At 40.3% G+C, this 14,245-nt stretch overlaps 1 protein-coding gene across 1 annotated transcript in view; it reads right to left on the bottom strand.

Moving 5' to 3' along the window:
* Nucleotides 1-507: 507 nt before the first annotated feature.
* The window catches only part of LOC146832993 (coiled-coil domain-containing protein 159-like), a 704,530-nt gene continuing 690,792 nt past the window's right edge, over nucleotides 508-14,245 (bottom strand). Inside the window, exons 11-12 of the mRNA XM_085599880.1 lie at nucleotides 3,707-3,816; nucleotides 508-574 (exon numbers count right to left, since the gene is read on the bottom strand). Coding sequence (XP_085456006.1) covers nucleotides 508-574; nucleotides 3,707-3,816 — 177 coding nt within the window. The remainder of the gene's footprint in view (nucleotides 575-3,706; nucleotides 3,817-14,245) is intronic.

Here is a 14,245-nt window from a genome sequence, read left to right as displayed (position 1 = left end):
TGTCTTCTGAGTGGGCAGTCAGCCTTGACCTTGCCCTTCGAACACACTGCTTGACTGGCTTGTGATAACCAGCAGTGACCTTGCCCTATGGATAAGCAACTTTGACCTTTGACTTCCATGTGAAGTCAATACTGACCTTGCCCTTACCACATGCAGCTTTGACTCTTTAGTGGACAGTCAGCACTGACCTTCCCCTTGGAACACACTGATAAGAGTCCTATTAAAAACCAGCACAGGCCTTGTCCTTGGGACATGCTGCTTTGACCTTTGACTTCCATGTGAAGTCAGTAATGACCTTGCCCTTGCCACATGCAGCTTTGACTCTTGAGTGGACAGTCAGCCCTGACATTGCCATTGGAACACACTGATGAGTCCTATTAAAAGCCAGCACAGGCCTTGCCATTGGGACATGCTGCTTTGACCTTTGACGTCCATGGGAAGAGTCCGTATTGACCTTGCCCGTGGGACAAGCAGCTTTGACTCCAGCATGAGTATTCAGCACTGACCTTAGGATGTGTTCTTTTGATTTTCTTGGAGCTTCTTCATCTCCTTCTGCAAGCAGTCCATGGTGCTCCTGGGGAAGACAGCCAGAGCGTTACAAGGAGGACAAGTGATATTGGAGCTCGCTGTGTAGGCAAGGGCGTCGGGGAAGAGATGCAACAAGAGTGAGGCCAGAAGGAAGCACATCCTCTAAAGATCTGGCTCTTCTACTTAACCCCAGCGCCCAGTCGGATCAGCAGTCCCACACACCTCAGCGCCTAGAGACCATCACGGGGGGTGAGTAGCCACGCTTTATAAACCCCTGATTAATTGATTGATCATGGTGACCAGGGGGAGACACAAAGCTAGACAGCAAGCGATACAGCAGTCGAAAAGTGACATGAAGTGCTAGAAAAAATATGAATGTGTGACTGAAATGGGTATGAATTAAGGGGCAGGGAAGAAACTCCAGGACTGGAAAGAATACAGGAAGCAAGATAGAGTTATTAAGGTAAGGGGATGTGGATGAGAGAAAGAGAGAGAAAGACGACATAGGGTGGAAAAGATGCAGGCTCTATATGATAGAGAGAAGGGACGCTAAAAGTTCATATTAGGGGTAGTTAGAAGTAGATAGAGTTGTGGTGGTATGAGTGTAGAAGAGCTGCGAAACAGAGAATCGTCAATGAGAAGGTTATAAACGTTAGAATAAATAATAGTTTAAAGGCACAGGTGAGTAACATTGAGGAGATACAAGGTCTATGAATGACAGATTTGCAGCAAGGTTATGATGCAAAGGAGTTTATCAATTAATTCATTACAGGTATAAAATACTGTTATGAAACTGAGAGGTTTATAATGATAGGTATGTGATAGGTAGGCAAAGACCTGGGAGGTTAATCTGTGGCAGGATTGAAACAGTTATGACACAGAGGTTTATAGTGATAAGTGCGTAATATGGGACTTGAGTATGAAATACAGGTGACAAAAAAATGGCCACAATTTGCAACCAGGATTTTTGCAACCACTAAAGTATTTTACAAAACCAATTTTACAAAACCACCAATGTACTAATAGGTCTGTTCGTAAAATTCCAATTGGGAGTGGGTCGTAATCCAACCTGACTCATGAATAGTAATGCGGTAGGTTGCAAATTGCCACTCACTCCGATCACAGGGATGGTTATCTGCTAGGATCAGTAGACCACCATATCTGTGATCACCTTAGAATAAAGTAAACTTTTTGTTTTAAATGCAGCCTGTTTTCCTTAACGGAAACATTGTGGCGTTTAGAAAAAATCTGTATAGCTTTTAAATTTTTTTTATTTGTTTGTATACTCTCCACCAAACTTTTTTTTACATTCACAAATGGCATCCCTTTCCTCTTGCGAATGGCTTACCATCCCAACTTTGGAGTCGGTAATTTTTCAATGTTTTGTGACCGGGTTTCAGCCGCAAAGCATTGACGCATCTCAAACCAATTCAGTATTTGGATGGGTCAAGGGACAAATGCAAACATGACCCATCTAAACAGCAAATCGGTATGGGGCCACAATTCCAATTTAGGATTCAGTAAACATTTTCCAACACCTAAGATGCGACTCATAAATAGGAAAGACCTCATTTGCAGTTGCAAACTCCAAATCAGAGTGCTTGCAACCATAAAACAGCTTTATACATCTGCCCCATAGTTATGTCACTCGAGAGATTTATTATTCATAAAATTGTAATTATGTCAAGAAACAGAGTAGTTTATTAATAAGGTGGGTGCCAAAGTTATAATGCATACAATTTTATAGTGATAGGTGTGCAACATTACAGAGATACAGTAAAGTGTATGAACAATAGGATTGTAGTAGAATTATCATCCCAAGAGGTTTATTAACCACAAGTATGTAATACAGGGCCAGATGTACAAAGAATAGATTCATAAAAAGTGGTTGCAAATTGCCTAACGACTTTTTGCGAATGGTTTATGATTTTATGAACCATCCTATGTACTATAGGTCGGTTCACAAAATCACTATCTGGAGTGAGTCGCAATTCGGTCTATCTCATCTATATTCAGGCGGTAGGTCACAAGTTGTGACTCACTCTGACTGGATGCCATCACAGGGATGATGGCCTGCTAGCATCAGCAGACCATCCTGTCTGTGACTGCTTTTAATTAAGTACCTTTTAAAAAAAAAGGTGTAGGCCATTTTCCTTAAAGGAAGCGTGTCTGGATTTAAGAAAAGAATTTACGTAAAAAAAAGTTTATGACCGGCACTACCCACTCCCAAGTATATATTTTTTTCATTTTCATTTTCTCAATACTATGTATCATTGGCTTGTGACCGCAGTTTTGGTTACAAATCTTTGATAGGTTACGGACTTCTCAAAGGATGCAGTACCTATTTGCAAACGGATTGGGGTCCCTATGGGAATGGGTCACCGCCTCCTTTGAGCAGCTGGTAACCTACCAATAGTTAGCAACCAAAATTACTGTCATAAAGCCATTGATAAATAGTATTTTGAATCGCTATTTGGAAGGGATGCCCTAAACACTCCCTTTCAAAAGTGTGCTTGACAAAGCATTTCCATACCCATTTTGTGATTCAAAAACCTGCTAGCGAATCGGAAAATGCGTTTAGTGCATTAAAATGCATTTAGTGATCGCAAACCATGTGATTTAGACAACTGCATGCCTAGCAACCCTAAAATGGCTTTGTGCCCACAGTTCAGATACCGAGAGGTATGTAATGATAGTTGTGTAACAGACGTGACAAGTTTATTAACAGTAGGACTGAAACAGCTTATAGAGAGGTTTTTACTGGTAAGTATGTAACAGAGCTATAAAATAGAGAGGTTTATTAATAATAAAACTGTAAGAGTTAAGAAAGAGAGACATACAGCTAAACCTGTGAATGTTAGAACTGTAGCAGATGAATGATGTATGTATGTAATACAGTTATGGCTATGATTCCAAGAGTATAATGATATATATGTATATATTTAAAACAAACCCTATGACTGGAACAGTTAGGAGTTAGAGGTTTATAGTAGGAGGTATGTAACAGAGTTACAAAAAGAAGCATTAATGATATGATTCTTACAGAGTTATGCTATACCAGTCAGACTCGGACATGTGAAACGTTTAGAAGTGAGTGAGGGTATTGTTACAAAGAAAAGACTAATATTCATAAGGGAAGAAGCATCAGCGAAAGAGGTTTAATCGAGGAATGACGTACCATATACTTGCAATCTCCTTCTCCATGGGGTCCCGTCCACCCGTGGAGCAGCACGTGTCTGGACAGTCTGGGATCACATCAGCTGTACTTCCCACCAACTGGCGCAAGACCTGCCAGGGGCAAGAGTAATGTTATTTGGGGCTACTTGCATTTGAGTACTGTTACTTGGGCCTACTTGTGTTAGATATCTTGTGGTTGTCGAAGGGTTTGCGAGGGGAATTGTCGTTTCTGTTATTCTGCAACAGGAGCCCTGGGAGATGTTGGGCCACAACAGCTCAAGGCACTTATATATTTAGTTAAGTCCCTGCCAATGCTCCACCTTGTCTGGTGTATGTAATTACTTGGTCTGTAGGGTAGCACACCAATTTCTGTTTGTCTCAAACCTTGACATTTGGAAGAAGTAGCAGTAGTAGTAACTTTCTTCAAAAAGTGACAATTCACCTAAAATTCCCATCATACATTAAAAAGAAATAGATAACACATCATAAAAACATTATAGTTGTAAAAATGAATTGAAGATAAAACATATCATACTTATCGATATTAAAACATATATAAATGTAACCTCTTTTAAACCCAGGCCAAATTAATTTGTGGTTCCTCAAGAAAAATCACAGGTTAGATTATGGTCAGTTGCAATCATCATTTCAGATTTAGAAGAAGGCCACTCCAAAAAGCAATCATTACACAGCCTGTTACTTGTTGGTGGGTAACATCTTAATCCTGGCCCCCAGGCATATGACAAGTATCTCGTTAACGTGAACACAAGCCATTTAGAAGTGTCAGATCTAAACACACGTAAGGCTTCTGCTGGTCCTGTAAATGACAAAATTCGACATGCCGGGATTATCCATCTTTTCCTAATGTGTGCATAGTGGGGACAGATAACCATGAAATGTTCTAATGGTTCGAAGCTAAGACTACACACAGGACACAATGGGGTTACAGTGGCATTCTTCTATTTTTGTTTGGTGGCATTCAAAGGCAAAATTCCAAACCTAAATTGTAGGTAATATGCACGTGCATGTGGGGGTTCAATTTCATACAAAACATTTTGAAACTGAAAGCAATTTTTAAAATCTAAAAACCTATCAGTTAAAGTTTCCGGTGCTACAGCATTGAGACATAATAGCTTAGTATAATTCCAAAATCTTCTTTTTAATTTAGGAAGCACTTCTTTCGTCATGACTTTTGGATCCTCCCACAGAGCCCCAAACCCCAATTTGAACAGCCACTGCTTGACCTCCCTAAATCAGACCATTGTCCAGCCTGTTTTCAAGAATTTGTAATTCAGCTACTTCTTCCTTGACTGCGATCTGATTGTTACTAGTCCAGAGTGTTACCCAGAACACTACTACCTTCAATACAGCAATACAACAATGAGTGAAATGCTCTTTAACCCTAGGTCTAGACGTACTGGGAATAATGGCGTGTTTATTGGGAGATTTAAAATTGATCTTATACATTTATTTTCCATCACATCTAGGCACTTCAATTGTTCCATGCCCCACAGCTTGGCACCTTAAAGAGCGGCGCCCAGCCCTCTGGCCCGATATATTTCAATTGCAGGGAAAATTGGGTGAAAAACAGATCGATTAAGTTTCTTAACAATTGCACTGTCAACATGCTGAAGTGCAAAACTGCTCTTTTGTATTTGTCAGACCATGTCAGATTACTGGTTAATCTTACTGCCAGATTGTCAAAGACCTTGATCTGGTCTAAAACATTTCAGCCCAGCCTCAGTTTCGCTTTAAAAGATTTATGAGCATTAAAAACTATGAACTTGGTCTTAGAGCAATTAATTTCGAGGCCACGATCATTGCAGGCTGTTGCAAACATATTTAAAACATTCTGCACGCCCATTGGAGTTTTGGAAATTAGCAACATATCTTCTACAAAGAGGAGAGAGGGATTTAATCTACCTGTTAATTTAGGGGGATCACCCACACAATCAAACAGTGTGGTGATGAGCCCATTCATATATGAAGTAAACAGGGTTGGAGCCAACACACAACCTTGGCGGACCCCTATTGAGACATGTATATATTTAGTTAGGTCTCCACCAGTGCTCCACCTGACTTGGGCGTAATTATCTTGATGCAGTCGGACTATGATTTGTAAGAGGCTGCTAGGCATCCAAAGATCATTCAGGGCGTCCCATAAATTGGAATGATTGATGGAATCAAAGGCTGATTCAAGACCCACAAACACAACATACAGGTGTGCCTTCCTGATTGTAACTTCCTTCCATATGAGCAATAGGAAATGGAATACCTGATCCAAAGTGCTTGTGGATACCCTAATACCAACTTGCAAGTCAGACAGTATATTATTTTCCTCGATCCAAGAGTGTAGGTGAGTCAAGATCAGTTTGCAAAAGACTTTCTGTGCATTGTCTATGAGACTGATAGCAGAAGGGGTATGGGAGCACACTGCTTCACCTCCCAGCACAGTTCACCCCTTAGCATTATGGGAGATGCAGTTCACTTTAAATGCTTACTTGAATTTTTGTTGAAGTGTTTCACCAAAGTCGATGCAGTTTAGTGCTGTGAACCTCTAGACACATGTGTTTCTGGATATTATCCTTCATCAGTAGAGATAAAAAGCAAAATTTCTCTGGGTTTGCTGAGAAAGCTACCACAACCTTTCAGGTCTCAGTACCTCTCACTGGTGCATCTCCAAAAGCTTGTCATCACAATGGCTCAAGGGATCCATTTCAAAATGAAGGGGGATGGGAGCACACTGCTTCACCTCCCAGCACAGTTCACCCCTTCACATTGTGGTAAATGCAGTTCACTTTAAATGCTTACTTGAAATTTTGCTGAAGTGTTTCACCAAAGTTGGTGCAGGTTAATGCTGTGAATCTCTAGACACATGTGTTTCTGGATATTATCTGTCAGGGCTGGTCCTTTAAGATTAAAACATGGTGTCTCACTGTCACCTTTTGGGTTAAAAAAAAGGTTCTGGAGGCCATCTCAATCGTTTGCTGTTTGCTGTTGTATTTATATATATATATATATTTATATATATATATATATATATATATATATATACTAGATACTGATATTTATGCAAAGTATATTTTATGTGATTTTACCCTTCACTTTACAAATGTACGCTGCTCATGTTGTCTATGTCTATGACGATACCATCGCGTTAGGCTTATCACGTGGTCACAATTATACTCGCACTTTCACTTTAAAAATTAGCTATCTCTCTCAGGCCACTGTCATGTGATCAAGGCTCAGGCGAGCCGAAATGCGTAATGGCGACAGAGGAATAAAGGATATTCACTTTTGCACAAATAACTTGGGTCCGTGTCCATCTCTTCGGGAGAGCCGCGTGTTTGAAGGCAGCGGAGGAATACTCGTGATTTCACTGGTCGTTTGCTTGTCTCGCACGACCATTCACGGACCCCCTTCTCGGAAAAGGTCGACGGCGCAGTGAGACTTCTCTTCCGGGGCAACCAGGACGCCCGCACACATCCCGAAAAGGATACTAGACCGCCAGACCCCTCGCAACCCTAAACAAGCCCGGAAAACCTGACAAACTCGGTAAGCGTCGAGTCGGAGGACCCGACAAATACGGAAGGCAGCAGGTAGGCACACAAGAGGGTATTGCGGGGTGAGGAGGCGTGCAAATACTTCGTAGAACGCAGCCATATTCAAAACTGCTTTAACAGAAGTATTTATATATTGAGATTATTTTCCTCATGTCGGCCGACATGGCAAGAGCACGGGAGGTGGCAGCAACGGAGATGTTCTCCGATGCCCTCCCATCTACGAGTAATATGACGGAGCCTATGCTGAACAAAGTTAACGTAAACAATTCAGTAAGGGACTTATTTAAAAAACTGGAGAAAAAAATGAAATCAGAAATGACAAAATGGTGGGAATCCAAATCACTGCAAGGATATATTGATGTTAACAGGATTCCACAGGGCTTACGTATACTAACGGCACCAAGCTACGAGGAACCTAACCCAGAATTAATGAAAGAATGGGCGGAGTGTAATCTAGAATCCTCGAGGAAATTAACTCTTATCCTAATTAAATATGCCGATATAGACAGAGCCAAATTACTTGGGGAAATTGATGAAATAAATGAAGAGTTGGAAAAACATGAGCACAAGGACGAACAAAAGAAATTAAGAAATGAAATGATGACCCGCTTACAAAAAGAGGAGGAAAAAATAAAAATGAGAAAAGCGTATAAATTTCAAAGAGACAGAACGGACTATGAGTTGGGTCAAATATTTACCTTAGCCAAACGGTATGATGCGCTGAGAAAGTCAAAATTTCGCACTGATCAAACACCAGCAGTATTAAATCTGAATGAAAATCGCATGGCTAACACCACCCAATCAGAAGGAAGCTCGGGGGGAGGCAGCGAATCAGAATCTGAAATGCGTACCACTACGACGATGGGATCAAAGTCCAAGCCATCTCCGGGAGAAGAACTCAATTTTTTATGTCAAGAACGCAGACAAACTCTGCGTCCAAGACCACAGGCAAACCCAGCACCGCCAACTACAAACGGCGGCAGAGGCGCAAAGCAAATACCAAACGAGCAAAGACAAAGCAGAAGGAGGGGACGGGGATATTGGAGAAACAAACAATAATGGATGAGCAGGTAGAAAATACTATAGTTAACTTATCTAACATTGATCTGACAATACAGGAAAAAAACATTTTAAGATTGGGTCTATCGTATGCACCACGTAACAATTTTGATTATGCGGCAACCAGACTTGATGTATACAAAGGAGTACGTAAACTTAAACTAAAGAAGCATTTCCTAATGAATACACCTAACCAAGCAACTAAGGGTGAAGTCCTTACATCTGACACCCAACAAGGAACAACAACATTGACCCAGTCGGATGCATCACTTTTACAAATCATGCAAGATCTTAGCAACGAAAGTAACCTAACTAATGAAACTCCTAAAGCTAGTCCATTCAAACCCAAATCCTTCTTCAACCCGATCATGATCCGAGATTCTATTGATATCTTCCATGAAGCTGTAACTACTCAAATGAAAGAGTTGAATAAGAAAACACAATCCAAAATGAAGCAATCCAACAAAGTCAATCAGCAATATAAACTGTTAACATCTAAATTACAAAAAAATAAAGAGATTGTAATTCGCAACAGCGATAAAGGTGGAAACATTGTTATTTGGCCAATGAGTTCATATAACAAGGAAGCATACAAACAACTTAATGATCGCGCATGTTATATACGGACCACCACTGGTAACATGAAAACCACTTACAAGGAGTTCCACCTTAAGCTTATCAAATGGAAAAACGCGAATCTGATCAGTAATGATGAATTTAAATTTCTAAAAAATGACAGTCCTACTACACCAACCATTTATTTCATCCCAAAAATTCACAAAAAATACAATGATCCTCCAGGGAGGCCAATAATCAGTGCTAGAAACAGTCTGATGGAGCATACAACCAAATACATTGATTATTATTTACAGGAGTTCGTACAAAATTTACCATCCTATGTAAAGGACACCAGTGACTTCCTTAGAAAAATTTCGAATGTTGTGTGGCAGGACAATTATTTACTCATAGCGTTGGATGTAACATCTTTATATACCAGCATAGAACATACGTCAGGCCTAACAGCAATCCAACATTACCTTTCACAAAGATCTGTGCAGCATCTAGAACATAATCGCATGCTGGTAGAAATGATTGAATTCTGTTTATGCAACAACATTTTCATGTTTAACAGTCAACTTTACCAGCAAACTAGAGGCGTAGCAATGGGGGCCAGCTTCTCACCGAGTTACGCATGTCTACATATGGGCAGATGGGAGGAGCTGGTCCTCAAGGAAGAACATTATGAATATGTTAACACTAATGTCAAAGTATGGTTGAGATATATTGACGATCTTTTTGTAGTCTGCGAAGGCACATTTGAACAAGCGAATGATTTTATTGAAAAGATTAATGTCAATAATATGAATTTACATTTTACTGCCACAATCAGTCATACACAAATTGAATTCTTAGACAGCCAAGTCTATATAAACAACAACAGAATTGAAACCCGTCTATTCAGAAAGAAAACAGCGGGTAACTCCATGCTCCATGCGTCAAGTGCACATCCTAAACACCTTATCAACAGCATCCCCTATGGGGAAATGCTACGGATCAGGCGCATATGTAGTAACAATGATGACTTGATGGCAGCACAAGAAGCAAGTAAAATTCGCTTCAAACAACGTGGCTACCAATCACACATTATTGACAATGCTATCAAAAAGTCTATGACATGGAGCAGGGATGAAGCCATGAGGGACAAGAAATCTGACAACACACCTAAGAATGAAGGCTCTAAAAAGACTATGGGTGTTGATATCAATGTAAACAATGAATTTCGTCTGATTGTTCAATATAGCCAACAGCACAAAGCGTTAAATAAAATCTTCCAGCACAATTGGCCACTAGTACGCAGCGACCCGATGATAGGACCCCTGCTACCGCAGAGGGTGTCCATCACTTATAGTAGGACGCCCTCAATGAGGGACTCACTAGTCAAAACAAGCCCTGAGGTGATTGACAGCAGTAGCTGGATACAATCCATTAAAGGATTCTTCCGATGCAAAATATGCAAAGCTTGTATTCAGGGAGTTAACACCAATACATACAAAACACCTTTTAGTGACCAGAATCATGTTATCCCCAAGCTCTTGACTTGCAAAACAGAATTTGCGGTATATGTACTCTCATGCCCCTGCAATCTGCGTTACATTGGCAGTACTAAATTACCCGTATATAAACGTATCCTTCAGCACCTCAGGGCTATCACAAATCAGGATAACACCTACCCCGTTGCACGGCACTTCAAAGAACATCATGAATCAGACAACCGCAAATTAAAATACTTTGTTATTGACACTGTCCCACCAAGCAGGAGAGGAGGTGACCGAGAAAACAAATTAAGAAAACTTGAAACTCGGTACATCTTGCAGTTAGATACCAAGCATCCTGCAGGCCTGAATGCTACTGAAGATCTATACACATGTTTAATTTAATCTAACAGAGGAAGTTTTTGGTCGCCACAGGATTTGATAACAATAACATTTAGCGTCATACATCTAAAACACCCATAATATTTAGTTTTTTACCTGAGACTTACATACATTTTTATCACCATACTTTTTTCTTACAGGTCCTCCAATGCCTAATTGGAAAACAATAATTTTTACTTGTGTTTATTTATTATATATATTTTTTATAAGGTTTTAATAAGATCATGAAAACTTATTCTTTTACTATATTTATTGTAAATTTGTTCTTAAATCCGCACCTATCAACATGTCATATTACAGGGATAGGTTGACAGACATATAGAATTTTAAAGGCTATTAAACTCCTTTTATCTATTTATTAGCAATTTGCACTAATTAGTTGCACTGACATGCATGCACTTTACAGGTGCATTTGGTCTAATGCGATTAGGCGGAGATGAACCTTATTTGAAACTATATAATCCATTAAACAGCACAAAAATATATATTATATATTTTTTTCTAGGACTGTAAAAGTATTAGGAGTATTAAACTCTGAAGTCAGGGATTCACTGACCCTAATAAAAGTATATGTTCACAAAGGCAAGACAGGTTTTTGAATAAAATAACTAAATATCAATAACGAACTGGTTTGACTATACAAACCCATGGGAAGATAACAATTTTTTCAACGTTTCCACCTTTTGTTATGATTAAATCAAGCGGCAAGGGTATTAATACCACAAATTAACAAACATTAAACATTTCTAGACAATTTAATGAACAATATAACCCTACTGAATTGTTGTACGTATCACGAAAGCGCAGCACATATACTTGGCTCGTTCGCGCACACATTGCACTAAACACTTAAGCACTTTTTCAAGAACAATTGTCTAAATTTTATTGTTTTTGGTTTTATAAATGATTGTGACACAAGAAATAGAGTACAATGTATTGACAATGTATAAATACAGTACACAACGTGAGCATGCACAAGGTATTTTACTGATATTTATGCAAAGTATATTTTATGTGATTTTACCCTTCACTTTACAAATGTACGCTGCTCATGTTGTCTATGTCTATGACGATACCATCGCGTTAGGCTTATCACATGGTCAAAATTACACTCGCACTTTCACTTTAAAAATGAGCTATCTCTCTCAGGCCACTGTCATGTGATCAAGGCTCAGGCGAGCCGAAACGCGTAATGGCGACAGAGGAATAAAGGATATTCACTTTTGCACAAATAACTTGGGTCCGTGTCCATCTCTTCGGGAGAGCCGCGTGTTTGAAGGCAGCGGAGGAATACTCGTGATATATATATATGTGATCAAGACCGCTGTGACGGTCGAAACGCGTCAGAACCTAATGGAGTTTGAGAGCAAATAAACCAAGCAATTTGGTTGTACCAGCATACTTGTGTCCGTGTCTTGCAGTAGCACCGGCTGGTGTTACGAAAGGAGGAATTGATATATTATCTACTGGCGGTCGCCGGTGGATAGTTATAGTTAGGATCGTGTTTCCATAGGAAATCCGCAACATTCTATTTGGAATAACTTTGGCGCCGATTGACGAATCCTCGCGAAATTTTCAAAATAGGTGGGGCGCTCCGCTCCGCTCCTTCCCTGAAAGTCTCGGGGGGATTCATCAAGCGGGGGCTGAGAAAAAGGGGGGGTCCCAAAACGTGTTTTCCCCATGCATTTTTCCATAGAACCTTTAGTCCAAGCTACAGCCCAAACGGCTGAACAGAATTACTTGAAATTTGGCAGAGAGGTAGTCCTCAGGTCAGGGTGTAAATCTGTTCAGTATTTCCTGAGAAAATAGCATTTAAAGCATATATATATCTATAAGCGCGCACCGTGCGCGTACGGTAAAACTTACCGGACGCGCACGCTGCCGTGCGCGAGCGCGATTCTGATTGGTTGTTAGATCTTAGTAAACATTCGAATCGGTCGAAACCAGGACGTGTCGGCCGCCATTTTGTCTCTCGCAGTCTGAGGGGGTGAAAAACAAAGGTGGAGAACGTGAAAAGGGGGCAGGGTGGACAATTCCTGACCCCCTAGCCTTTGTCAGGGGGTCCCAGAAGGACCCCCAAGGGCCAAAATTTCTTTTAATTTTGTTTCATAAAATCGTGGAGTGCGCGTAGCGTGCGCGTACGGTAGAAACGGAAAAATTCCGCGAAGCGCACCGTGCGCGTACGGTACGCGCACGGTGAAAAACCTTTAAAAAAATAATAAATACATAACTTAGCATTTAAAAAACCGTACAAATTCACTGAAAAAACCATAGGTTTCACACACGTTATAGTTAGGAATTAGCATTTAAAAAACCTTGCAAATTCACTTGAAAAACCATAGGTTTCACACATGTTATAGTTAGCTGGACATTTCACTCGTGAAAAACCATTGAAATTCCCCCGTTATAGTTAGTGCAGGCAACTATAACTCACGCGACCGCAATCCTCTGCTGATGACGTCAGATATTACATCACTGATGACATATGTGTCTTTCTGAAAAAAAAATATTTGTAATATATGTATAGCTAAAAATTAATGGAAGAAGATATGGGTAAATAAGTGTCTAAATACAGTGATGTAATATCTGACGTCATCAGCAGAGGATTGCGGTCGCGTGAGTTATAGTTGCCTGCACTAACTATAACGGGGGAATTTCAATGGTTTTTCACGAGTGAATTGTCCAGCTAACTATAACATGTGTGAAACCTATGGTTTTTAAAGTGATATATATATATATATATATATATATATATATATATATATATATTACCTACTGGCGGTCGCCAGTAGGTAGTTATAGTTAGGACCACGTTTCCATAGGAAATCCGCAACATTCTATTTTGAATAACTTTGGCGCCGGTTGACGAATCCTCGCGAATTTTTCAAAATAGGTGGGGCGCTACGCTCCGCTCCTACCCTGAAAGTCTCGGGGGGATTCGTCAAGCGGGGGCTGAGATAAAAGGGGGGTCCCAAAACGCGTTTTTCCCATGCATTTTTCCATAGGACATTTAGACACAGCTACAGCCCGAACGGCTGAACAGAATTACTTGAAATTTGGCAGAGAGGTAGTCCTCAGGTCAAGGAAGTGCCTTTTGTAGGTTTGGTGTAAATCTGTTCAGTAGATTCTGAGAAAATAGCCTTTAAATCAATATATATATCTGAGCCAGCTTACGGTGCGCTTACGGTACGCTTACCGTACGCGTACGGTGGCGTGCGCGAGCGCGATTCTGATTGGTTTTTAGATCTTAGTAAACATTCGAATCGGTCGAAACCAGGAAGCGGCGGCCGCCATTTTCTCTCTCGCACTCTGAGGGGGGAGCTGATAAACAAATGCCAAAAACATATAAAGGGGCTGTTTAGACAGCGCCCATGCACATAACCATGTTAGTTGAGTCTTCAAAGATCCCCCAAGGCAAAAAACGGTAATTTTTTATTTTTCGAAAATTTCGCCGATTACGCTTACCGTACGCTTACCGTACGC

The sequence above is a fragment of the Triturus cristatus genome, chromosome 4_2 (assembly GCF_964204655.1).
Source record: "Triturus cristatus chromosome 4_2, aTriCri1.1, whole genome shotgun sequence".
Taxonomy (NCBI): Eukaryota; Metazoa; Chordata; class Amphibia; order Caudata; family Salamandridae; genus Triturus; species Triturus cristatus.
Note: the sequence above shows the minus strand (reverse complement) of the source record. Positions and strands in the feature narration are given on the sequence as shown.